General features: G+C 42.3%; 1 protein-coding gene across 9 annotated transcripts in view; it reads left to right on the top strand.

Moving 5' to 3' along the window:
- TMCC1 (transmembrane and coiled-coil domain family 1) overlaps window positions 1-26,057 on the top strand; it is a 163,123-nt gene that overhangs the window by 34,291 nt on the left and 102,775 nt on the right. For 2 of the 9 annotated variants that reach the window (XM_072989492.2, XM_072989493.2), the window contains 3 exons: window positions 7,535-7,592; window positions 11,078-11,325; window positions 20,577-20,642. In XM_072989492.2, coding sequence (XP_072845593.2) covers window positions 11,119-11,325; window positions 20,577-20,642 — 273 coding nt within the window. In that variant the 5' untranslated portion in view covers window positions 7,535-7,592; window positions 11,078-11,118. Of the gene's footprint in view, window positions 1-7,534; window positions 7,593-10,614; window positions 11,326-20,576; window positions 20,643-26,057 lie in introns of all 9 variants that reach the window. The other 7 variants (XM_072989489.2, XM_072989490.2, XM_072989491.2 and 4 more) reach the window with 4 other exon arrangements.

Raw genomic sequence — 26,057 nt, 5'->3', positions numbered from 1 at the left:
TTGCGAGGCGAGTCCAGGCAGCCTCCAGAGCCGAAGTGGCTGAAGCAGGACAAAGAGGAGGAGGAGGAAGCACTGCCAGGCGTTGAGGTGGCCGCTGGCCCGGCTGGTGCTGAGGGTGCCGAGAGAGAAAGAGAGGCACAGAGCTGCTTCCCTGCAAGAGGTGGTGGCGGCAGCTGCTGTTGGCGGCTTGGAGGTGCTCTTCAAGGATGGGCCGGGAGCGAGCTCCACTCTCAGGCACTGCTTGGCAGCGGCTCAGGGGAAAGGGCCGGCAGTGTGCCTCACTCACCAGCTCTCCCCCAAGACAGCACCTCTTGCACCCTCCATCCAGAACTGCAGTCTGCCAGCCAGCAGACAGACAGGCTGGCTTGCTGGCAGGCTGCAGTTCCGGATGGAGGGTGCAAGGGTCACTGTCTTGGGAGAGAGCCGGTTAGCGAGGCAAGACTTTTTTTGACTCTTGACAGCAGAGGATGCGTGGGCGCTTCAGGGGCGGCAGGCAAGGCGGGAGCCACAAACTATCATCCGGCGGGCCGCAAATGGCCGCCTGTCTGCATGTTTGAGACCCCTGCGCTAGAGCCACCTCCATTGCTGAGGTTTAAGAAGGAAAAAAAAACCCTCCAAACACACACACTCTCTCTCGCTCCAAAGCAGAGGACAGAAACAAACCCTCCCTACAGACAGACAGACACACTCCGAAGCAGAGCCACCAAAACCCACTCAGAACAGGTTTTTTGAAGGAGAAAACAGCAGCTTACCTCCCTGCAGAAACACAGAGGCTCACTCCAAAGCAGGAGGCTCTCCCAAGCCTTCAACTGCGACACACCCTATAATTGCCGAAAGAGCTATAACACAAAGAAGCCTCGTCACCACCTACAGTTAAAAAGTTGAATTGCCCGCCTTTTCCCCCTGCCTGTTTCTGTTCATAAGTGGAAGCTCTGTTCGCAAGTCGAAGCAAAAAGTTTTGACTGGAGCTGTTCGTAAGTTGAAATGTTCGTAAGTAGGGGCGTTTGTAAGTTGAGGCACCACAGTATGTTAAATCTACCTTATTACAGTGGTGCCTTGCATTACAAGCGCTCCGTTTGACGACGAAATCGCTTTACGTCGATGTTTTTGCGATTGCAAAAGCGATTGCAAAACAATGTTCCCTATGGGGGAATTTCGCTTTGCAATGATCGGTCCCCTGTTTCGGTAACCGATCATCGCAAAGCGATCATTTTCGCACAGCTGATCGGCGGTTTCAAAATGGCTGCCGGGTTAAAAAAATGGCCGCCCGCTGTTTTCTGGCATGGATTCCTCGCTGCATGGACAGCGAAAATGGCCGCGCTATGGAGGATCTTCGCTGGACGGTGAGTTTGAAGCCCCTAGGAACGCATTAATCATGTTTTAATGTGTTTCTATGGGCTTTTTTAAATCACATGACGTTTCCGTTTCACAGCGATTTTTGCGGAATGAAGTAACGTTGTCATGCAAGGCACCACTGTAGTTATCTTTTTGCCACCATTAACCTAATATTTTCCAGTCCCATAAGTGTATCAGTTTGTGCTGCCTTATCAGCACTTATGATCACACACAGTTACCACAGTGCTGATTGCGATACTGATCACTCCCTGGTGTGTAGTAGACTAAAACTGCAAACAAAGACATTGTATCACACGAAAAAGGAAGGAAGACCACGTATTGACATCAGCAAACCCTCACAATCAAATAAAGGGGGAGGAATTTCCTGAAGCGCTTGAGGAAACCCTTCCAGGCCCGGCTGATGCAAATACAACTGAACAATGGGAACATTTCAAGAACGGTGTTTGTAATACTGCCTTGTCCACATTTGGCAAGAAGACCAAAAAGACAGCAGACTGGATCAAAGCCCATTAGGAGGAGCTGATGCCAGCCATCAAGGAAAAGAGGAGAGCTCTAGCAGCATACAAAGCCTGTCCTAGCAAGTACAACTCACAGGTTCTTCGAGTTGCTCGTAGCAAAGTTCAGCAGGCTGCCAGGAGATGTTCTGACGATTATTGGCTTCACCTCTGCTCTCAGATACAGATAGCCGCAGACACAGGTAACATCAAGGGAATGTATGATGATATCAAGCAGGCTTTAGTTCCAATACAGAAGAAATCTGCTTCTTTGAAGACTGCTACAGGCGTGATCATCCAGGACCAAGCACAGCAGATGGAACGCTGGGTGCAGCACTACTCTGAGCTATATTCCAGAGAGACTGTAGTAACCGAAGAGGCATTAAATAACATTGAGTACCTGCCTGTCTTGGAAGAGTTGGACAGTGAACCAGTTTTAGCAGAAATAAAAGTGGCTTTGGATTCTCTCACCTCTGGCAAGGCACCTGGAAAGGATAACATCCCTGCTGAAGTGCTGTAAAGAGATAATCTCCACCAAGCTACAGTGGTGCCTCACATAACAATGTTAATTGGTTCCAGAAAAAAAACCGTTATGTGAAAACATCATTATGTGAAGCACCATTTCCCATAGGAATGCATTGAAAACCGGTTAATCCGTTCCAATTGGAACGGATTATCCGGTTTTTTCCCTCATCCCCGCGGCTTGGATCTGACCCACGGCGGCTACCTCAGCCATGGCTGGAGTCCCTAGAGTCCGGCCATGGCTGGGGTAGCCGCCGCGGCTCGGATCCAAGCTGCGGGGGGAGAGTGGTGGGATTGGGATGCCTTTCAGGCATCCCGGGCTTGGATCCCACCAACCGCCGGTTACCCTTTAAGCGGCGGGGACAGGGTGGGGGGTGGATCGGGAAGCTTGAAGCCTCCCCGCGCCGCCTACCCTGGCCGTTCTCGGACTTCCAGAAGTCCGAGAATGGCCTGGGTAAGCAGCGCGGGTAGGCTTCAAGCTTCCCGATCCACCCCCCACCCTGTCTCCGCCACTTAAAGCCTCCTTGCGCCGCCTAGCCCGGCCGTTCTCGGACACCTAGGTGTCCGAGAACGGCCGGGGTAGGCGGCGCGGGGAGGCTTCAAGCTTCCCGATCCACCCCCCACCCTGTCCCCGATGCTCCAATATCGGAGGGGGCCCTTTGAGAGCTCGGAAAGGAATTGTCGGCAGGGGACGGTGGCTTCGGGGTCCTTCCGAGGCCGCAGCCCACTGCTGACATTTTCCCCCAGCTGAGCGGCGGGGCTTCAAAGCTCCTGCCGCTCAGCTGGGGGAAAATGGTGCCTATGGGGAAAATCGCAAAGCAATTTTTTCGTTAAACGGGGCACTCGTTAAGCGAGGCACCACTGTATATGGAATCTTTTGTTTTTGCTGAGGGAAGGTGGTGTACCACATGACATGAAGGATGCAAACATCACATTGTATAAGAACAAAGGAGACAGGGGCGACTGCAATAACTACTGTGGCTTCTCTCTTCTCAGCGTTGTAGGGAAGCTGCTTGCCTGTGTTGTGCTGAAGAGACTTCAGGTGCTTGCAGACAGAGTCTATCCAGAATCACAGTGTGGATTTCAAGCTAATAGATCCACCATTGACATGGTATTTTTCCTCAGACAGTTACAGGAGAATGTAGGGAACAATGACAGCCACTCTTTGTGGTTTTCATAGATCTTACAAAGGTCTTTGACTTGGTTAGCAGGGACGGCCTTTTAAAAATACTTCCCAAGATTGGATGTCCACCTCAACTCCTTAACATCATCAGATCCTTTCATCAGGAAATGAAGGGCATTGTAGTTTTTGATGTCTCAACATCAGATCCCTTTGACACCAGAAGTGGAGTGAAACAGGGCTCTGTCCTCGCGCTGACCCTGTTTGGGATCTTTTTTGTTGTCATGCTGAAGCACGCCTTTGGAACTGCAAGAGAAGGTGTCTTATCTCCAGACTAGATGAGATGGAAAAGTCTTTAATCTCTCTAGATTGAGAGTGAAGACCAAAGTCCAACTGAAATGCATGCGGGACTTACTCGTTCCCAATGATGCAGCTGTTGCTTATTCTGCTGAAGAGCTCCAACAGCTTATGAATCATTTTAGTAAGGCCCTCCAAGACTTTGGGTTAACAATCAGCTGAAGAAAACAAAGTCATGGGCCAGGGCGTGGAATCACCTCGCTCTATTACCATCTCTACACAAGAACTGGAAGTTGCTCATGACTTTGTGTAGCTTGGCACAACGATCTCTGACACTCTCTCTCTAGATGTCGAGCTGGATAAATGCATTGGCAAAGCAGCTACCATGTTCTCTAGACTCACAAAGAGAATATGGCTTAATAAGAAGCTGAGAGCATATACCAAGATCCAGGTCTATAGAGCCTGTGTCCTGAGTACACTCCTGTACTGCAGTGAGCCCTGGACCCTTTGTGCATGGCAGGACAGGAACCTGAACATGTTCCACATCCGTTGTCTCCGACACATTTTTGGTATCACCTGGCAGGACAAAGTTCCAAATAGAGTAGTCCTATAAGGACCTGGAATTTTTAGCATGTATACATTACTGAAACAGTGACATCTACATTGGCTCAGGCATGTCAGGAGAATGGCTGCTGGTTGGATTCCAAAAGATTTCCTGTATGGGGAGTTAGTGCAGGGAAATCTCCCCAGAAGGAGACCACAGCTGCAATAGAAGGATCTCCAAGTGGGATCTGAAGGCCTTAGGAATGGACCTCAACAGATGGGAAACCTTGACATCTGAGCGCTCAACCTGGAGTTAGGCAGTGCAGCATGGCCTCTCCCAATTCGAAGAGGCACCTGTTCAGCAGGCCAAGGCGAAGAGGCAGTCCCGAAACCAGCAAAATCAGGGAGCTGAACAGGGGACAGATTGTATTTGTCTTCAGTGTGGAAGGCATTGTCACTCTCAAATTGGTCTTGTCAGACACACCAGACGTTGTTCCAAGTCCTCTATTAAGAACACCTTACCATAGTCTCTTGAGACTGAAGGATGCCTACATCAGCACTGACAAGCTTTTATTCTTTGGAGAGAACAATGCTCTTGTACGTAACATATAGTTTTAGTGCACCTTGTGGAATAACTATAGAATAAGGAGCTTGGACATTAGTTAACTAGTGCCTACTGTGTATGGCAGTATATTTGTGGAGAGATGAGGAATCCTGTTTACTTACACTGAAACACAAAAACATGTACCTGAAACTGGATTTGTTTTAGTAGCTCAAGTGCTAGGTTTTCTTGTAGTGATAAAGCTTCTGAGTGATCTTGGATTAGTGTTTAGTGTTCAAAGAGTTCACAGTCATAATCCTTGTAAGAACTATATAAGGTAAACCGAGTGGCATTATCGCAGAGACTGTATAATTGATTCATGGTGCAGTCAATCCTGAAGTGGAGATTTAACTTTACCTACACTAGTTTCTTAGAGGAAAAGTGGGATACAGATGTGATTAATGCTTCATCCAGTCAAGACTGTATGTCATTATAAAGTGAATTAATCTTTGTACTTTCATATTTGGAGTCAATCTGGTAATGAGGAATTGCAGGGTTGATCACTTTCCCCTCCAGTTTGCTATCAGTTTTCTATTCTGGTAACTAATTATTTATTTGGCAGTTGCACTAGTGATCTCCTAGTGGTGGCCCCAGAATTTCCACAAGTTTCTAAATGGTGTTAGCTCAGGATCTTGTTGCTGATCATATTGGTCACAAAATGCAATTGTTTTGGGGGGTTGGCTTTTGTGTTTTGGGCTTAGCTGTTTATCTGGCCTTGCAAGCTGTGTCAGAGCAGAGTTGCATGAACTAGAGCTAGCACTCATGCGACCACAACATTGTTTCTTACTGGCACACACACTAGATTTCCGTTTCCATCCCATTGCAGACACTGAGTTTGTGTAATCACATTGTTCCCTGGGGAAGAAAGAGCTTGGTTTGCTACCACTGTACTGCAGCCTGCTGGCAACTGGGGCCTGGAGCTGTTGTCATGTAGGGTCTGCTGGCACATGTAGTTTGTCTGCTACCGGCCAGTGTAGTGCCTGGCTTCGTTCCATATGCAGTGCCAGCCTGGGCTAACATGGGCAGTAAGAGAAGCACCAACACTGGGTCAGTCTCAACTCTGTTTTCACATCTTCCTTTGCAATCAGTTCATAATAAAAGATAACAGATGGAAGCAAATAAGCAAAAGAGAAAACTGATGGCTTAAAACAATTTTTAGTTGGAATGCTATGAATAGCTATGAGACAACTCAAACATAACAAGAATGATTTGACAAACAGTATAATGTGGTAATTGACTAAGGCCCACAAGTTTAAATGCTTGACTTCATTTAATTAGATACGTAGTATTAATTAATATAATCTAATTATATGCTTAAACTAATTAAGAGTATGTACAGGATATTATAAATGTAATAGAAAGTTTCATATCAAAATAGAGATCTCTCTGTAGTTTAATAACTATATGTTGACCTTGTATATATTTCATCTAGAATATTTATGAAAACACATAAAATATTTCTTATTTATCATAATACTGTATCTCACAGGTTTAATAAAAAATGCTATGAAATCTCATTGGTGTCCTGCAAAGGACTGGCTAATTTGCTGTGCCTAACTGATAAGGTGCCAGGTGCCTGTTGCTCCTGGGCCTGGTCACAAGCTTAATTACAGTGGTGCACACCCAGTACCTTGTCAATCAGATGCAATTAGCCACAGCAGATTACACAGTCTCTCTGTGAATACCAGTAGATTCTGCCCAGCGTGCATACAACTATCATGAGAGAGGCAGTTTATTTTTTGTCAGTCAGTAACTTAATAGTGAAGCATACCCAAATGTACCAAAGCTGTCTTTTAAGGGCTGTGCCTGGAAGAGTCAACTTGCAGTATACAGAATTTTCAGTGAATGTTCACAGCAATTAAAGCTTAAGAGAATGGTAGTATGGGCAAGGAAGCTGAGGCTCAGTAGAATTTGCAGATGTCTACTGGTAAATGAGGGACGTGGTTGTGCTACGGGTTATACAGCAGAAGCCTCTGTGCTGCAAGGTCGGAAGACCAGCAGTCATAAGATTGAATCCACATGATGGAGTGAGCTCCCATCGCTTGTCCCATCTCCTGCCAACCTAGCAGTTTGAAAGCATGTAAAATGCTAGTAGATAAATAGGTACCACCATGGTGGGAAGATAATGGCATTCCGTGTCTAATCGCACTGGCCACGTGACCATGGAAACTGTCTATGGACAAACACTGGCTCTGAGGCTTGGAAATGGGATGAGCACCGCCCCCTAGAGTCGGACACGACTGGACTAAATGTCAAGGGGAAACTTTACCTTTGCCAGTAAATGGAAAATGTGATGTTTCTCTAAAGGTAAAGGTTCCCTTGACATTTAGTCCAGTCGTGTCTGACTCTAGGGTGCAGTACTAATTCCCGTCTCCAAGCTGTAGAGCCAGCGTTTGTCCGAAGACAGTTTCCATGATCACATGTCCAGCACGACTAGACACGGAACGCTGTTACTTTCCCACTGTGGTGGTTTTCTCTACTTGGTGACTAATATTGGTGCTTGAAACAAGCCTAATTTGTGATGTACTGCTCTTAGTGTAAATATATCAACATGCATTTTTTTTGTTCTAAGATTTCTCATCTTTTTGTTTCCTCCCCAAGATGCTGTTTGATAGAGGAGCCCTGCCAGTGAGACATATGTAAGGAGAACTGGGTGGAGGTAAGTACCTTATTCAACATGTTAAAGTAAAAATTTTGTTCATTCTTGAGAGTTTCATTAGCAGTATTTCAGATGAAAGCATGTTGAGGATATGTTGCGTTGTCTTCAGATGCGTTATTTACAGACTGGTTATTTGGGCTAACATCAAATGCTGTTCTTCCACTGATAGAACTGCTTCTGTAAGCAGAAGTAGGAAGGAAGTGATTCTCTTGCTTTTTCTCCCTTTTGTGATCCCTCAAATTGAGCGGACCTTCTGCTAGCTCAAAATTAGGTTTGAACCGTTGTACCGGGTTCCATCTTCTGTCTAAAATTGCTTGAAGCTCCAGTAAAAATGTGTATCAGTATTAAGCTTGGTAAGGGATGTGATGGCACTGTGGGTTAGACCACAGAAGCCTCTGTGCTGCAAGGTCAGAAGACCAGCAGTCGTAAGATTGAATCCACGCGATGGAGTCAGCTCCCATCGTTCGTCCCAGCTCCTGCCAACCTAGCAGTTTGAAAGCATGCAAATGTAAGTAGAGAAATAGGTACCACAATGGTGGGAAGGTAACGGCGTTCCGTGTCTAGTTGCAGTGGCCACATGACCACAGAAACTGTCTACAGACAAACGCTGGCTCTATGGCTTGGAAACAGGGATGAGCACTGCGCCCTAGAGTAGGACACAACTGGACTAAATGTCAAGGGGAACCTTTACCTTTTATTAAGGAGGGGTTTTTTTTTGTCTTTCACTTATTGGGGTTTTTTTGTCTTTCACTTAATGCAGAATTTTTAAAGCAGTCTGGTATGGAATTTTTAAAGCAGTCTAGAGCATAAAGCTTCAAACTAGAAATGCTTCTGTATTCAGCATTTAGTGAAAAATTGAGGAGGACTAACACATATGTTTACAGCATTAAAGGATTTCTGCTAATGCACAGTAGAAAGACATTGTAGAAGTAGGCCTTACTTGCACCTCTGTTTCACAGCTACAAATGCAATGCATTTTCTCCTAGCATGTGGTGGCTCTTGAAATAGCTGCATTGTGAGATCTCTGTATGAAAGCACTATATGACAAGGGTTGTTATATGCCACAGGATCTGTTGTGTTTTCTTTTCAAAGCTCAAATTCTCCAGTTATTGCAACAGCTGTTCGCACCATGCAGCACTATTAGCACTTGTTAGGCTATCAAATCTTTACCAACATTATTATTTCTTTCACTAGATAAAAGTGTTTTTTTAAGGTTTTAAAATATTTCTGCATAATCAGGGTTAAAAACTTTCATTTTAAAACTGTTTAAAAATGAATTTAGAAGTTAATATGACCTTTTTGACATGGTCACAGACATAGGTGCTTATGAATCCCATGCAGTGCAGCAGTCTTCAGATCTTTTGAAGTTCTCGGTATACTGTATAGTTATATTGGTTGTCAGAGTAGTTAGCCTATGGGTAAAGTTTGTAGTACTTTATAATAGGTGGTAGATTGATGCATAATTTGGAGGAGGAGGAAGAGTTATCTTAGAACTGCAGAGCTGGAAAGGACAGTTTGGATCATCAGATCCCTCCCTGTCTAAGAGACACAGTGGAGAATCAAACCCCTGACTTATGGTTCTGCAGCCATATAGCTAAGTCACTGAGGTATGCAGAATCCTGAGAATCAAAGTGTGTGCTCTACATGCATTATGTGTTTGTAGATGTACCCACTCTCCCAAGAATTCTGCAGTACTGAAATTTTCACATTGCTAGACTAATATTTCTGGTTACAGTGCATACAAGTATAAACATGGAAAAGTAACATCATTTTTATGCATAATATTAGCCTAACAGCCCTAGTACCTAGTTGATGAACAGAGCTTGCAAAGTGTTCACATTGCAGTTGTAGGATCTTGGTTTTACTTCCATGTTTGTCTTGATATTGCACATAAGCCCGGTATGAGTAGCAAAAGTGTCAGCTTATTCTGGCAATATCTCCTTTTAATTAGGAATATCAACACATAACATGTGAATTTGAAACTGCTTTACATCCACTTTCCATCATTTGTGTATTTTGTTTGAAGGGTGACATTTCAAAGTATTAGGATTGTCAAAACAAAAATCCTCCAGAACTAGATCCAAGTTGTGTCGTTCTGCAACATCATAATGGTTCTTAACATAATCTGTTGGATGTTTTCCTCCAGTAGACTTCTCTTAAAACTGCTGCTTATGCCAAGACTGTGTTTTGGTCATATACTCTGGTTTATCATCCTGCACAGCTTTTGCATGTTATATTTTTAACCACGTTAAGAGTGTGACTTTTTCTCAATGTTACCTCAATTAATTTTCTCCTTCTAGACAAATTAATTTGACTTTTCTTGCCTAGCTCATCACTTACATTCTTATAATATTATATGGTTGTAGCTGCTTGTTTATTTCTCTTAACCAAAGTGAAATACTCCAGGAGCAAACTGTATTGTGTGTTTTTACAAGTCTTTACTGATCTTGGGTGCTACTGTCATTTTTTTGCTTAAGTCTAAAAAAAGAGAAGTGCTTTTTTACTATAAAGAGGTCTTGGATTTACAAAATCTTTCAGCACTGGTTATATGGCATTTGAAAGCAAAATATTTTGCAGTTCATTACCATGTTTGTGGTAATAATTATTTCTGTCTTAGACACCATGGTGATAGGTGCTATGTCCAATATAATGAACTGGAATGCAAACTTGAAGCCTGGGTAATAGTGGGTGCAGTTTTGACTAAATCATCCTTGGCTTCCAGCGTAATACTTATTGCCTGAGAGGAGTGGCTTTGGTTTATTATAGAATTTGGTTCTAAGTTTGCAGACAGTTTTTCAGAGCTTTCACACTTCATTTCTGTCTTAGAAAAATAATCACAACAAAAACAAAACATTAATAATTTATAATTATAAGCTTCACAGTAGAAAATGCACTTTATCTCCATGGTAAAAGCATCATTTAAATAGTGGAAGAGGAGAGTAAACTAGTTGCATGCTTTCATGTGGATTACCTTTTTTGTGCATGAAATGATATAATTGTAGGTTTTTTGTTTTAATATTAGATAAGCATGAGATCAACGTGGCACAGCTGCATGTGTATTCACTCTTGAAACAATTGCACACTTTATTGGCTGACAATCTTGGCATTTTTAGCAAAAGCAAAATTTTAAAGATACGGGACATCTGTGTTTGATTTGACAAATAAGCTTTTTGGGTGTCATCTGATGGAGCCTTCTGGTGGTGAACAACTTTATGATGATCCTGACCTTGGAGGCAAATCTCAAGATCCAGAGACCAAAAGGCAGCCTGAATCAGAGCAGAAGCTGTCAAAAATTACCCACAATGCCCTGGAGAACATTAATGTGATTGGTCAAGGCCTGAAACATCTCTTCCAACATCAACGTAGGAGGTCATCAGTATCTCCCCATGATATTCAACAAGTTCAGGTTGACATGGAGCCTGAAATGGAAATGGAAAACCAAAGCACCTGTGGTGAAATTGACGGTGTCTCTACCCATCCTACAGCTCTGAACAGAGTGCTCCAACAAATCAGAGTGCCACCTAAAATGAAGAGAGGAACAAGTCTCCATAGCAGGCGGGGCAAGTCAGACCCTCCAAAGGGAAGCCCCCAAATCAACAGGAAGTCTATCCAGGATATTTATTCAGGACGTCCCAGATCTTCATCAACTACAGATGCCCCTACAAATTTGTCAGTGCTGGAGATGGCCTCTCCTGTCTGCCTAGTTGGTGAAGAGATTGCATCAGCAGAGCGGGTGAGTTCTGTTTACATTGGAATGTGCTTTTGTTCTCAGATGGTTATGTGCTTCTTAAAAAAAAAACTGACTTGTGAAACTAGGAGCCAGAGCAAAATCTTCATGTATTTGTGCATCTGTATAAAGGAGCACATAAAATACAAGCTTGTATAAATTGTGCTTTTAGCAAGAAGAGGAGGTAGCAAATCAGTGCTACTGCTTGTCTGCAGTGGAGAATTTTAGATTTTAACTTAATTCCCAAACTCCCCCCCCCCAAGTTTTTAGTTTGAAGGAGTAATAGAAACTCACTCTGCAGATTAATTGGAAGATGGTAACATAATTTCAGGCACTGAAATATTTTTACAGTAAGTCTAATATCAGGATGAATTTAAGATGAATGGATTTGTAGAAAGTAATCCATCTTCTACAATATGAAATTTTAGCACTGCAGATTAATACTGTTGTGCTTGGTGAGAGGATTTTCTTGGTGATGAAACATTGTGTGTAGTATTGGAATTTTAGTGTCTATTCAGTTGTAACTTTCAGTTACCTGTGTTGAGTCAGTGGCCTGAATAAGAAAAGTATCAAAACCTATTTATACCAATAATTCTGTTGAACTCAGAGTTGAAAAGTTCTCCTTATTATATTCTGGGATCCTCTACAGTTTTAAAAGTCAGTTTAAGAAAAAAACTACCTTGTCAGTTTTAGCTTGAGGAATTGTATATTAATATTGTATTGGGTGCTCTCAAGACAGAAATTGACATCTGATTAAAATGTGATTTTAGATTAAAATTTGTTCACCACTCAGAACAATTATTCCATGATGCAAGAACTAAAATGCAAATGGTGACCCATTAGTAGAGATTATTTTAAAGATCCCAATAAGAAAGTATGATATTCAAAAGATGGAAATATAGTACAGCTACTTTAGAATCTACTAATTGTAAGCCATTGTGTTCTGAAGGTAACTGTTTCACCAGATGAACTTGAATCTCACTATTCAGAATACACAATCTGATGTGAAGGGGCTGCCAAGAAAAAATGTGTGTGATTCTTATTTCAAGAGAATTTGAAATATATTGCCTTATCTGTTGCCAAAATCAAGGGATGGAAGGATTAGAGATTGCTGTGGCAGCTTTATAGCTATGTTACCTTGTTAACTCTGTTGCATAAGAGCTTCTTCAGGTATCTTGTTTCAGATCTGTATTAGAGTGTAAAAAACAGATTGTGCATTTGGATGAACTCTTGTGACATCTTGGAGTAGTTACTATCTTGAAAAATAAGTATTCAAAAGTATTCAATTCTAATTTCATACAAAGAATAAGAAGTCATTATGTTGGAAACCAGCAATATCACATAAACTAGTACAAGAGGTAATGAACAAGGATAATTTCTAGACGGGAGAGACATATATTATTAAAGATATCATTAAAAAGGGGATTGAAAATAAAACAGCCAACTTTATAATGGCATTGTACAAAACGCTGGTAAGGCTGCACCTGGAGTATTGCATACGGTTCTGGTCGCCACACCTCAAAAAAGACATAGTGGAACTGGAAAAGGCGCAGAAGAGAGTGACTAAAATGATGACTGGGCCGGGGCAGCTCCCTTATGAGGAAAGGCTACAGCGTTTGGGGCTCTTTAGTCTAGAGAAAAGGCACCTGAGAGGGGACAAGATTGAGACCTATAAAATGATGCAGGTGGTGGATAAAGTGGAGAGTGGGAAGCTCTTTCTCACGCAATACTAGAACCAGGTGACATCCACTCCAATGAGTGTTGGAAGAGTGAGAACAGACGAAAGAAAATATTTCTTTACCAAGCATGGTGTTAGTCTGTGGAACTCCTTGGCACAGGATGTGGTGATGGCATCTGGCCTAGATGTCTTTAAAAGGGAATTGGACAGATTCCTGGAGGAAAAGTCCATTGCAGGTTAGAAGCCATGATGGGGATGTATAATCTCCAGGCTTAAAAGGAAGGTACCTCCAAATGCCAGATGCAGGGGAGTGGTCTCAGGAGATAGGTATCTAGTTGTCTTGTGTGCTCCCAGAGGTATCTGGTGGGGGACCATTGTGAGATACATGAAGCTGGACTAGATGGGCCCTTGGCCTGATCCAGCAGGCCTCTTCTTACATTCTTATGTTAAATAAAGATATGTGTAGAGAAAAGCTTTTGCATAGACAACTAGGAGTAAGTGACTCGGCAGTAAAACAGGGTAAGAGAAAAAGCTAGTGTTGAGTAGTGAGGATAATAGCAGGAAGCCAGAATGGTTGAATGAAGTAAATCTGCTTGGAGACAAGTTACATGCAAATACCAGCTCTGTGATTTGTCCTGTTGGTGGTTTTTTATTTTTTATTTTATGAAAAATGGCAATTGTCAGATTAGATAACTGACGTTTGGCCCTCCCTAGGCATCCTACAGAATTTATAAATATTTGGGAGCAAAAATCAGAAGCCTGTGTTTATCACATCTGTCATTTATCCCAGTAAACTCCAGAATAAACCAAACAGTCAAAAGCAAAGCAAAAAAAAATGTGCTGTTTATATATCACCTCTTAGTGTTTAAATCACTCTCTGGACAGTTTACAAATTAATTATGCACAATTGCCCCCTCCCCGGGTACTCAGATTTACTGACCTGGGAAGGATGGAAGGCTGAGTCAGGCTGGAACCTGAGCCCATCAGGGCATGAGCACAGACTTGACTACAATCCTTTGTTTATCCAATGTGCCATGACAGTCGTTGACAGTCATATCACCATTCATCTGAATATATGTTTTTTTTTCATTGTTGCAGTAATTCCATGCAACATCAACTTGTCTAATTCTACAAGCTTTATTTACCTAGATTACTTCTATATTCCGTATGCACAAAATACTTCAGAAATGTTGTAAAATACAAAAGTCTTGCAGCTATGAACAAATAGCACTCAAGACAGGTTACAAGCTAATAAAGGAATAAAAACATTTGAAACCAGATTTAACTGTAGAGTTATAATACAGTCGTGCCCCGCTTTACGATTACCCCCCATTACAACGAATCTGCTTCACAACGATGTTATGATGGTCTAAATAGGGATTTTTTGCTTTGCAATGATCGGTTCCCTGCTTCGGGAACTGATTCTTCGCAAAACGCTGTTTTTTAACAGCTGATCAGCGGTTTCAAAATGGCCACCAGGTAATTAAAATGGTTCCCCGCTGTGTTTAGGAATGGATTCCTCGCTATACAGGCAGAGAAAATGGCTGCCGTATGGAGGATCTTCGCTGGACAGTGAGTTTTTAGCCCATTGGAACGCATTGTACGGTTTTCAATACGTTTCAATGGGCTTTTTTATTTTCGCTTTACGACATTTTCGCTTAACAGCGATTTTCCTGGAACGGATTATCGCCGTTAAGCAAGGCACCGTTGTATATAAAATCAACTTCTACTGTAGAAAAACATTAAAATCAAATAAGTGCATTAAAACCATTAACATCAACGAAGAATACAGTTAAAAACAGCACAGTATGGCATATTAACATCATATGCCAGTCCAAAAAGATGTGTTTTTATTCCCTTCTTAAAATCAGTCAGAGTGAAAACTGAAAATCTTAATGGACAATCTTATAATGAGACAGGCAGTTCCGTAGATTGCCAGAGTCCAAACTGATTAGAGATTTAAATGTTTAAACCAACACCTTGAATTGGGCCTGGCAAACAACTGGCAATCAGTGCCAGTCTTTCATTACCTTTGATGTATAGCTGCAGTTTCGTGCACTCATTAACAACCTAGCTAGTACATGTTTCACCAGCCGAAGATCCCAGACCCTACATGTCGAGCATGTTGTAGTAGTCAAGATGTGATGTTACTAAGGCATGTATGACTGTTGCTAAATCCAGTTTACTCATGAAATGTAGTTGGTGCACTAAGCAGAGTTTTGCAAAGGTACTCCTCATCATTGCAGTTACTTTGGAAATCTAGAGATAGCGCAGTCAAGGAGCTCTCCCAGACTAGAAATTGACTTGTTAGCAGGAGTGCAACTTCATCTAGAATATGTTAAATCCTGGTTCAGAACCTGATTTTTTTACTGATTAGCAGCAGCTCTGTCTTGTCAGGATTTAATTTCCTCTTGTTCACTTTCATTCCGCCCATTATTAGATTCAGGCTACATTCAAGCTTCCTGACTGCTTCCTAGGTGTTGGGTGACAGAATAGCACAAATCAGCACATCTCATCAGCACATCAGTGACACCTCACTCCAAAGTTGTCCGTGATCTTTCCCAGCAGCTTTGTATAGATGTTTAAAAACGTACAAAGTGGAGCCCAAAGGCTATGGTGTTGAGCACTATTTCTTTTTTCTGGTCTCTGTGATTCACACCTATGACTACTTCTGCACCTGCACAGCCAATCTCAGAAACATTCTGGAGCTTTACCTCCTTCTCTCCATCCTTGGTTGCTCATCAGTTCCGTCTAGACATTAGATAATATAAGGGACAAGGCGGAAGACAATGGTCCCCATCTTGTCATTATAGGGACCTCTGTAATACATTTCCTCCAGTACCTATCCTACTTTGATAATCCAACGAGATACTATGGTTAGTCATATCGAAAGCAACAAGGTCATCTACCAAGGCATAAGTCATCTACCAAGCAGTTCCATATCATGGCTGAAAGTCCAATTTAAATGAATCCAGATAATCATTGTCATTTAGGACATGCTGATTTGCACATTTTGTGGGAATGTGATCTGTTGTTAGGAGCCTTGTGGCACAATGATTAAACTGCTGTACTGCAGCCAAAACTGTGTTCGCAACCCAGGGTTCAAATCCCAGGTAGCCGGCTCAAGGTTGACTCAGCCTTCTATCCTTCTGAGGTCGGTAAAATGAGTACCCAGCTGTGTAGCCTGCATAATTAACTTGTAAACCGCCCAGAGAATGCTTGAAGCAATATGGGGAGGTATATAAGCAGCAGGCTTTGCTTTTTGCTTTGCTTTATATTAATACTGGATTGCTTTTTATTGTGGAAACTGTAAGGGCTGTTTGTCTTTTATTAACAATGTGGGTAACATTTTAATTTAAGTCCTGACCAAATGTTGAAAAGCTAATCTTTGGAAGGAACTTCTTTCCTCGTGATGTCATCTTCTTATATATTTTTTCTTTATATTGAACTCAGGTACCTTGGAACATAATTTCTGCCACTTCCTTTAAAAGCTTATCTATTTCTAATTGGAAATTGACGGAGCAGCAAAAATATACCCAACAGGATGTTTATTTAGATTAGAATAACCTTTTCAAATATGAAGGTGATCCCAGAGAGAAAGTGGAAAGGGGTTTCAAACTTTCTCCTTTCCATTCTACTAACTGCTAATAGAATTTGGCCTAGAGCAGGGGTCTCAAACTCAATTCACCTGGGGGCCGCTAGAGGCAGAGTCTGGGTGAGGCTGGGCCGCATCAGATTTTCTGCCAAGTGGAGTAAGAGCCTGAGGAAGCTGCCCGGGAATTTCCTTAGCCCGGCTGGGGCTCTGAGGAGGAGGAGGGGCACGTGAGCCCTCATTGCCAGCCACAACCCCCTCCAGCTCCTTCTTCACTACCACCAGCAGCAGCAGCAGCAGGAGGATGAAGAAGCGGAGAAGGGAGGGAGCGCTAGCAACCACCCAGCCGGGCGGGGGGGGGGGAAGGGCATGATATAAAGTTTTTTAAAAAAACCCTCACAGAATCGCCTTGCCAAAGGAGAAAAGCCCCCATTGGTACCCGCGAAATTAAATAGAACAAGGCAGGCCCCCACAGGTGCTTGCAGGCATGCACACGTGTGTGCCTGTGTGCGCGCGTGCGTGCGTGCGCGTACACACACGGAGGTCTGGCAACCTTCCTCTGAGGGACCCCCTCAAAAAAAAGGCGCACTCAGCAGCAGCAGCTACCCCCACCACGACAGAGGAGCAAACCTTGCGAGGCGAGCCCAGGCAGCCTCCAGAGCCGAGGTAGCTGAAGCAGGATGAGGAGGAGGAGGAGGAAGCACCGCCGGGCGCTGAGGCGCCCACTGGCCGAGCTGGTGCTGGGGGTGCCAAGAGAGAAAGAGAGCCACAGAGCCGCTTCCCTGGAAGAGGTGGTGGCGGCAGCTGCTGTTGGCGGCGCTGTTGGAGGTGCTCTTCGAGGACGGGCCAGGAGCCAGCTCTGCTCTCAGGCATCACTCGGTGGCAGCTTGGGCACTTGGGGAACAGGGCTGGCAGCGCGCCTTGCTTGCCGGCTCTCCCCCAAGGCAGCGCCTCTTGCACCCTCCATCCGGAACTGCAGCCTGCTAGCTGGCAGACAGGCGGGCTGGCTAGCAGGCTGCAGTTCCGGATGGAGGATGCAAGAGGCGCTGTCTTGGGAGAGAGCTGGCAAGTGAGGCTAGGCTTTTTTAAAAACTATTAACGGCAGAGGACGTGTGGGCGCTTCGGGGAGGGGTAGACAAAGCGGGGGCCACAAATGGCTTCTGGGCCGCATGTTTGAGACCCCTGGCCTACAGAATAGGGATGGGCACATACCTTATTTCAAACGTTTGGCTGTAGAACTCCCCTGCCCCACCTCCTTGTCTGAGTGCGCAGCTGCTGGAGGAGGAGGAGGTAAGCATGAGGTCCTGTGGCAACTGGAAAATTGAAAGAACAGCAGGAGAGCAGTGCATGCCAGCTGGTGGGTGGGTGAGCCAGCTGAGGGGGAAGGGAATGCACAGCACCTGTGCTGCCATGATGATGAACTAGCGCGAACCTCTGAACCAAGGTTCATGCCCATCTCTGTTGAAGAAGTCTTATGTCCAATTGCAGTCTGTCATTTTTGAAAGGAGTTTTGCTATCTTCTTTAGTATGCCATCTGTTTTGTTGATAAGTGGTAATAAACGTTGTCATGGCAAAGGAGAAGCAGAGTGGTAGATGCTTGTGGGAAGCCTGCGGAAGGGATCTTGCTTTTTCAGTGAATGTTCTACTTCCCATTGAAGTGTTTTTCTAACCACAGTGGTGGTAATGGCTCAGGGAGTTGGAGTGCATGGCTTTATAGTCAGAGACTAAGAATTGAATCCCCACTGTGCCTACTTGGAGAGGGGCCAGCTGAGATCATTTGGAACATGTGTGGCTATTGGGAGTACGTGCCCTGCGACCTAGGTGGCCTTGGGCATGCTGCACAGTGTCACTGGAAGGAAGGGAATGACAAATATCTGACTGCTTTATATCTATATAATCTTGGGATAGTTTTCACTGTTCAGAATAGACCACACATTATGTCAGCGTTTCTTAACGCAAATCGCGGTTTTAGAGTAATTCGCGGTCCAGGCAGTCCAGAAGTAACTCACACGCAGTCCAGCAGCATTTCCGTCAGCAACGTGTATTTACAGCAGTATTAACATCAGTCTGGCAGCATAACATGTAGAAGTGATCTTCAAGCAGGAAGAAGATACAACTGACTGTACAATTCACACATACAGGTATATACATATACAGGACCAATCAGATGACACATTGCATCATCCATGAGTTGCATCATCCATGAGTTGCATCAGGTGTGCTGAGTCGTCCTGACTCAGCTTTAACACACCTGATCATTATGGATTCTCATTAATACACTCCATTCTGCTCAGGCCTGTAATTTTCCTTGACACATTATTATTAGTTTCTACCTATAGTGATGTTTCTGTGTTTGTAAAGAAATGAAGAAGAAAATCTTTGGGTGGAAGAAGTCAGAACAGTGCCTTATATTTGATTGCAAACTGCCATTGAGGAATGTCCCTGAAGAAAGGTTTATTTTGAAAAGCATTACACCTAAAAGTTTTTTCATGTATCTGGACGTTTTTGCCTCCTTTACTTTGTAAGTGATTCTTCCCACATGTCTGTTTCCCTACCGTATGTCTCTGCAACTATATAATAAACCTGCCAAAGAAATGCAGAATGGAAGGGCCATAAAGTAAGTGGTTCCCACCTTTGGTGGGTTGTCCTTCATGCTGCTGATCACAGAGAATCAGATGTACTACCACATGGAAGTACATATGATTCCAAAAAATACTTGTAAGCTATCTGCCTGTTTCACTGATCACTGGTCTCTCATCACTTTTCAGTTGCTGGTCATTGGTAACTGGTAGGCACATGTGGGCCCATAACTTCTTGCAGGGGCAGGGTGTGTAAGGGACTGAGTATTTCACTTGACGACGATTTTGCTCTACAGCGATTTCGCTGGAAGGGATTAACGTCATCAAGCGAGGCACCACTGTACTGCCAATTATTCAAAGGACAGCCTGCCACGGAGACCACTTCTGTGTTTGCCCCTGCACATCTGTTGTCCCCTGCCAAATAGTCTTAACTTTTTTCTTTTTGAGTTGACCATTCTTATTTGAATATATTTCTGATATCTTCTTGAATTTGCTGAATCGTTGAACAAACAGGAAATGACACAAAAATCTGACTAGTTTTTGATTTCAGGCCAAAATCCCAGTGCTTGGGGTTCAATTTTATGTGACTTTTTGAAACATGTTTTCTGTTGTCAGTATTTAATTGTTTGTCAAATAGTGCTGGTATTCTAGAAACATATTGAAAATGTGTTTCTTATGGCATATGCGTAAAAGCAGAATAAGATAATCGTCACTTTAAAAGGATAGTTAAATGGAATCCTTTTGTGAAATAAGACAGTCTCTGAAGATTCTTCTACTTGTGATGAAAAAGGAAGCTCAGTAGTTCTTAGACAGTTTGGGTTCTGTGGAGGAATCTTGGTGAGTTAGCACTGAAGAAATCTTGATTAATATCTTAATAGTATAATGATTAGTATATTTATTATTAAAAGCAGATTTGATTGCTACTTGAAAGGCAGTATCAGTTTTCCTGATGAACTAAGACATTTCTCTGCACCAGATACCTCTAAGCCACAGTTTGAGGGTAGTATCTCACCTTGGGTGGATGTTGGTGCATCTTCATTGATCTGGTTTACAAGTCAGTGTCGACGAGAACAGATCTTCCACTATGATCTACAAACATTCATATATTACATTATTCTGGTGTGATCTAAATCTTCCAACTGTATATATATATCACAAGTTTAATTCTTCTTGAGGCAGTTATTTACTGTAAATTAATGTGGTGCAAATATAACTGTACAGTACTGTACTATGAAAGAGAAGTATAAGCAGTATAGACCTTCATTGAGTGAGAAATGAAAAAGTCCTTAGCTATAGAGGTTTGCTAGATTTCTTGTTGCCTGTAGACTGGAAAATATAATAATGGCAGTGCAGTGAGAATATGCAAAATTTTTAAATGACTAATCTCTTTTGATATATTGATCAATAGAAATTTGAAACTCTTAAAACAAGAGTCATGGAAGAAGAATTATATAGCCGAGGATCTGAGGGTGAAGTAAGTAAAAAGAATATTGAAAATGTTTGCTAAGGTAGTGGAAGACAGATATTAAACCTAAATTTGAGTCAAGATTATTAGTAGCAAGCTATATTCAGTTAAAAAACTGTCATATATAATAATAATATGGTCTGCATAAATTTGATTTCTGCTACATTGTTTGAAATGGCCTGTTAGAGAATTTCCTTCATGAAAGTAACAGTCTTTTCAGTATAGGTATTGGATGATTATTTTCTGTTAGGCATTACTAACTGTGCCCACTGAATTTCACTAATGTACAGTACATTTTCTTTTTTTAAAAAATACAGTACATTGCATCACTGGTCGATTTATATATGTATCATGTTGTTGTTTTCAATGATGTTAGATCGGACCATCATTCTAACTTTTTATTTTTGCTCCAGCTAGATTAGTTTACTGCCATAACTATTATAATTAATAATAATAGTTGTATACCATCAAGTCAATTCTGACTAAAATGATAGTCTAAAGTGGTTCTTGGCCCTTCAAATGCTTTGAATGTAAGCTCCAGAATCCCTTACTATTGACCATGCTTTTGTCGGCGTCTGGAACTTGAAATCAAAAACAACTGAGAATTAGTCTTGTAAGAACCCTAATTTGGTAGCTGCAAGCAACACTTCTGGTATAGTATAGTTAGTCCTATTTAGAGTAATGTTCATTGTAAGTGTAAGAACTGTACATTGATTTGCTGAAATTTCAGATCAGCAAAATTAATGGACGATATTAGTACTAGAGATGGGAATTTCATGATAACAAAATCTTTAACAATTTAAATTTCTTCATTGTCAAGTTTAAAGCTTGTAGTTCTTCAGTAGTTATATTTGTCTTCTTAATGTTCAACTGTAATCCTCCTTTTGTGTTTTCTTTCACTTTCATCAGAAGTAATATGATGTCATCTGCATATCTTAAATTATTGGTATGTCTTCAGCTTGTTTACAGAATGGTGTAAGAGTTAAAGAATTAAATGTACATGAGCATTCTGGAAGCTTAGCAGAGCTAATCAAAATCTTTAACTTGATTAACCCTTTGTGGTCCTAATTTTACTCAGAGTATTTCCTTTTACCTCAGCTCTTCCTCATGGATACCTGAAGAGCCCCTACAGCACTCTAATAGGTTAAAAATATTAATTCTGCAGCATGCTTTAAGCAGAGAATGCAGCATGCTTTAAGCAGAGAATGCATAATACTTTACGATTCAGAGCACAGAATGTTTCTGTGTACAGTAGTTGAAGTAGCAGGGTTGTGAAAATATACACAATTCCTTTTCATTGTTTTTTTAAAAAAATATGCCAAGGCAGCAGTTGATCAAGGGCACAACTGCTGTCAGTCAGTGCAAAAACAAATAAACTAATGGAAGGTAGGGGGTTTTCACAGATCTCCTTATATCAGAGGTCACCAACCCCGGTCCGTGGCCCAGTGCTGGTCCATGGCCTGAGCCAGACTGGGCCGTGGAGACAGAACCCCAGCCCCCCGCATGCACTCTCCCATGCACAGCTAATTTGTGCATGCATGCACGCTCCAACGCGCCTGTGCAAGCGCTACTCCACCACTTGTGCATGTGCGCATGTGCTCATTTGTACATGCGCACAAGCGTGTGGAGTGCCCTGCCTTCCCCAGCCTGTCCGCAGGGTGAAAAAGGTTGGGGACCCCTGCCCTATATCTCTTAAAATAGCAGGTTCCATATAGAAATTTGAAGATCATGTGCCCTGCAAAAGATTTCTAGGATCTACTCATGACTTGAAATATTTAGTCTTAAATACTTGATGAGACAGTTAACAGAAGTGTGTGATGATGGAGAATCTCAGATAAAGTGATTCTTCTTGGCATACAATATGTGGAAAATATTGTGTAAGGAAAAATATTGTAACACCTTTTAAAGTTCAGCATTTTGCCAAAAGATGGTGCTATTAGAACTTCTGAAACTCCACATGATCTGTTCAGATAAGCTATTGTGTGTTGATGTTTGTATACAACTGTCTGTATTTTTTCTGTATACTACTCAGAGGAGTGTATGGTAGTTAGAATCACTATGTTAATTTTTAAACTGTGTTAAATTAGTGACATTAAGTTGTAAAAAGACAAAACATGATATATTCACAGCACATTAATCTCCTTTGAACAGTGGTGAAACTTAGGAATGAGTGTATTGATAGAATCCTCACTACATAAAAATTCCAAGCTTCTTATTTCTAATGCCTGAGTTCTTCTTCAAAACCGATCTGCTGTAATAATCCAGCAGTTGTTTGGAAACAGAATTTCCTCTGTTTGGCAAAATTAAAGAATACTCAATGGATAGCAATCCCATTGTAGACATAAATGAGACTCCGTTACGTGATGCAGTTTACACAGACAGAAATAAATTCCATCTACCTACTTTGTCAGAGACCAAATGCTCCCTACTGTTGCATGCATACAATCCCATCGTGTTGTCATTATCAGAAATAGGCCTTAAACACCTAATACTTGCATTCATAACTTACTATAAGAACAAACTGTTGTCTAAAAATTTTAGTAATCAAAAATCATTGTCCTTTATTGGTGTGTAGTATTTAAATGTAGACATTAAGCGGTTAGTGTACTGGTCAAGTCAAATGGTTTAAGTGTGTAGGCATTAGGTTTGATCACAGTATCTCCTGTGCTGCCCATAAACTGTCTAGAGCAGTGGTCAGGCAAGAGGGGTAAATTACCCCAAATGGGGTAAAAATGAAAATCCTGGGGGTAATGAGGATGAGCAGAGCCCCAGTATTGATGCTCTCATATCCAAGATGAAGCAACATCATTTCTCCAAAATCTGAAGTTTTCAAGTAAGTTGAAGCTTTCAAAGTAATTTTGAATAGATTCAATAAGATTTTCAATTCAAATAATGTATGATTTCCTTCCTTTCAAATCAAGGGGGTAAAGTCGGTGTATATAAATTTTTTTTGGGGGGGGGGGTAAAAGGTAAAAAAGTTCCCTGATCTCTGGTCTAGAGTATAGGCTGCTCAGAACACCATTAAGGCCGTTTCTCACAATTTCTTTACTGGGGGAAGATAAGGTTATCACTAGCTACTTGTCACAGCGGCTGTATATAACTCCCAAGATGATAGGGTGTATTCAGCTGAATATCAGTTACTGTGGAATAACAGTAGGAGATTTTCCTGTTGTCCTGCTTATTCTCATAATGAGAAGATGATAGGGAAGGCAAAGAAAGTCTTTGAGGAACATATGGCCAGCAATATAAAGGGGAATAATAAAAGTTTCTTTAAATATGTTAGAAGCAAGAAACCTGCCAGAGTTGTGGCTGGCCCTCTGGATGGTGAGGGAGGGAAAGGGGAGGTAGAGGGGGACTTGGAGATTGCATAGAAATTAAATGAATTCTTCACATCTGCCTTCACAACAGAAGACCTTGGGCAGATTCCGCTGCCCAAACAGCTCCTCCTGACCAGTGAATTAAATCAAATACATGTTAAGAGAGGTTGCTTTAGACCGAAGTGAAAAATTGAAGATCAGTAAGTCACTGGGCCCAGATGGCATCCACCCAGGGGTTATTAAGGAACTGAGGAATGAAGTTGCTGATATCTTAACTAAAATATACAACTTGTCCCTTAAAATGGCCACAATGCCAGAGGATTGGAGGATAACATATGTCACGCCAGTCTTTAAAAAGGGAAGGAGGTGGGACCCGGGAAACAACAGGCCAGTTACCCTAATATCTGTTCCAGGAAAGATGAAAAGCTTCATCCAGATGAAGATCTTAAAACATGTAGAACAAGCCTTGCTGAGGGTAAATCAGCATGACTTCTGTAAGGGCAGGTCTTGCTTCACAAACCTTTTAGAATTCTTTGAAAAGGTCAACAGACTTGTGGATGAGGGCAAACCAGTGGATACTGTCTACCTGGATTTTCAGATGGTGTTTGACATGGTCCCGCACCAAAGGCGGCTGAGAAAATTCCCCAGTCCGCGGATAGAAGGGCAGGTCCTCTTATGAACTGAGAATTGGTTGAAAACCAGACAACAGAGAGTAAGTGTCAATGGGCAGTTTTCACAACTGAGAGAGGTGAAAAGCAGTGTACCCCAGCAATCTGTCCTGGGACCGGTGCTTTTCAATCTGTTCATAAATGACCTGGAGACAGGGATAAACAGTGATATGACCAAGTTTGCAGATGACAGGGAACTTTTCTGGGTGGTGAAGACTAGAAGGGATTGTGAAGAGCTCCAGAAGAATCTCTCCAATCTGGGACGATGGACGGCAAAATGGCAAATGCATTTCAATATAAGAAAATGTAAAGTAAAGTAATGCACACTGGGGCAAAAAATCAAAACTTTATTTATCGGCTAATGGGTTCTGAGCTGTCTGTGGTGGATCAGGAAAGAGATCTTGGTGTGCTGGTGAACAGCTCAATGAAAGTGTCAACCCAGTGTGCGGCAGCAGGGAAGAAGGCCAGATCCATGCTAGGTATCATTAAAAAAGGGATTGAAAATGAAACAGTCAATATTATAATGATTATAATGATATTATACAAAACACTGGTAAGGCCAGACCTGGAGTATTGCATACAGTTCTGGTCGCCGCACCTCAAAAAAGACAGTGGAACTGAAAAAGGTGCAGAAGAGAGCAACTAAAATCATCACTGGGCTGGGGCACCTCCCTTATGAGGAAAGGCTATAGCGTTTGGGGCTCTTTAGTCTGGAGAAAAGGGGCCTGAGGGGGGACATGATTGAGACATATAAAATGATGCAGGGGATGGATAAAGTGGATAGAGGGATGTTCTTCTCATGCAAGGAACTGTGAAAAGGTTTTGTACTAGAACTAGGGGACATCCACTCGAATTGAGCGTTGAAAGAATGAGAACAGACAAAAGAAAATATTTCTTTACCTAGCATGGTGTTCATCTGTGGAACTGCTTGGCACAGGATGTGGTGATGGCATCTGGCCTAGATGCCTTTAAAAAGGGGATTGGACAGATTCCTGGAAGTCCATTGCAGGTTACAAGCCATGATGGGAATGTATACTCTCCAAGTTTAAAAAGAAGGTACTTCAAAATGCCAGACAGGGGGGAGTCGTCTCAGGAGATAGGTATCTTGTTGTCTTATGTGCTCCCAGAGGCATCTGGTGGGGGAACCGTTGTGAGATACATGAAGCTGTACTAGATGGGCCCTTGGCCTGATCCAGCAGGGCTCTTCTTATGTTCTCATGTTCATTTGCCCGATGGGATTTGAAAAAAAAATGATACACCTTTGGTCTGATACAGTACAGCTGTTTGTATTCTTGCTTTTTGTTTGTCTCATTTTCTTCATCACAATCTGGCACTACCCTTTCAATGGGACAGGAAAAAATGTGAATCATTATAGATTATAGCCAGAATCCAATAGGTAAAAGCTGCATTTGTAAGAGCAGGTTTGCAGTGGTTCTTCT

This window comes from Pogona vitticeps, chromosome 2 (genome assembly GCF_051106095.1).
Source record: "Pogona vitticeps strain Pit_001003342236 chromosome 2, PviZW2.1, whole genome shotgun sequence".
Lineage (NCBI taxonomy): Eukaryota > Metazoa > Chordata > Lepidosauria > Squamata > Agamidae > Pogona > Pogona vitticeps.
Note: the sequence above shows the minus strand (reverse complement) of the source record. Positions and strands in the feature narration are given on the sequence as shown.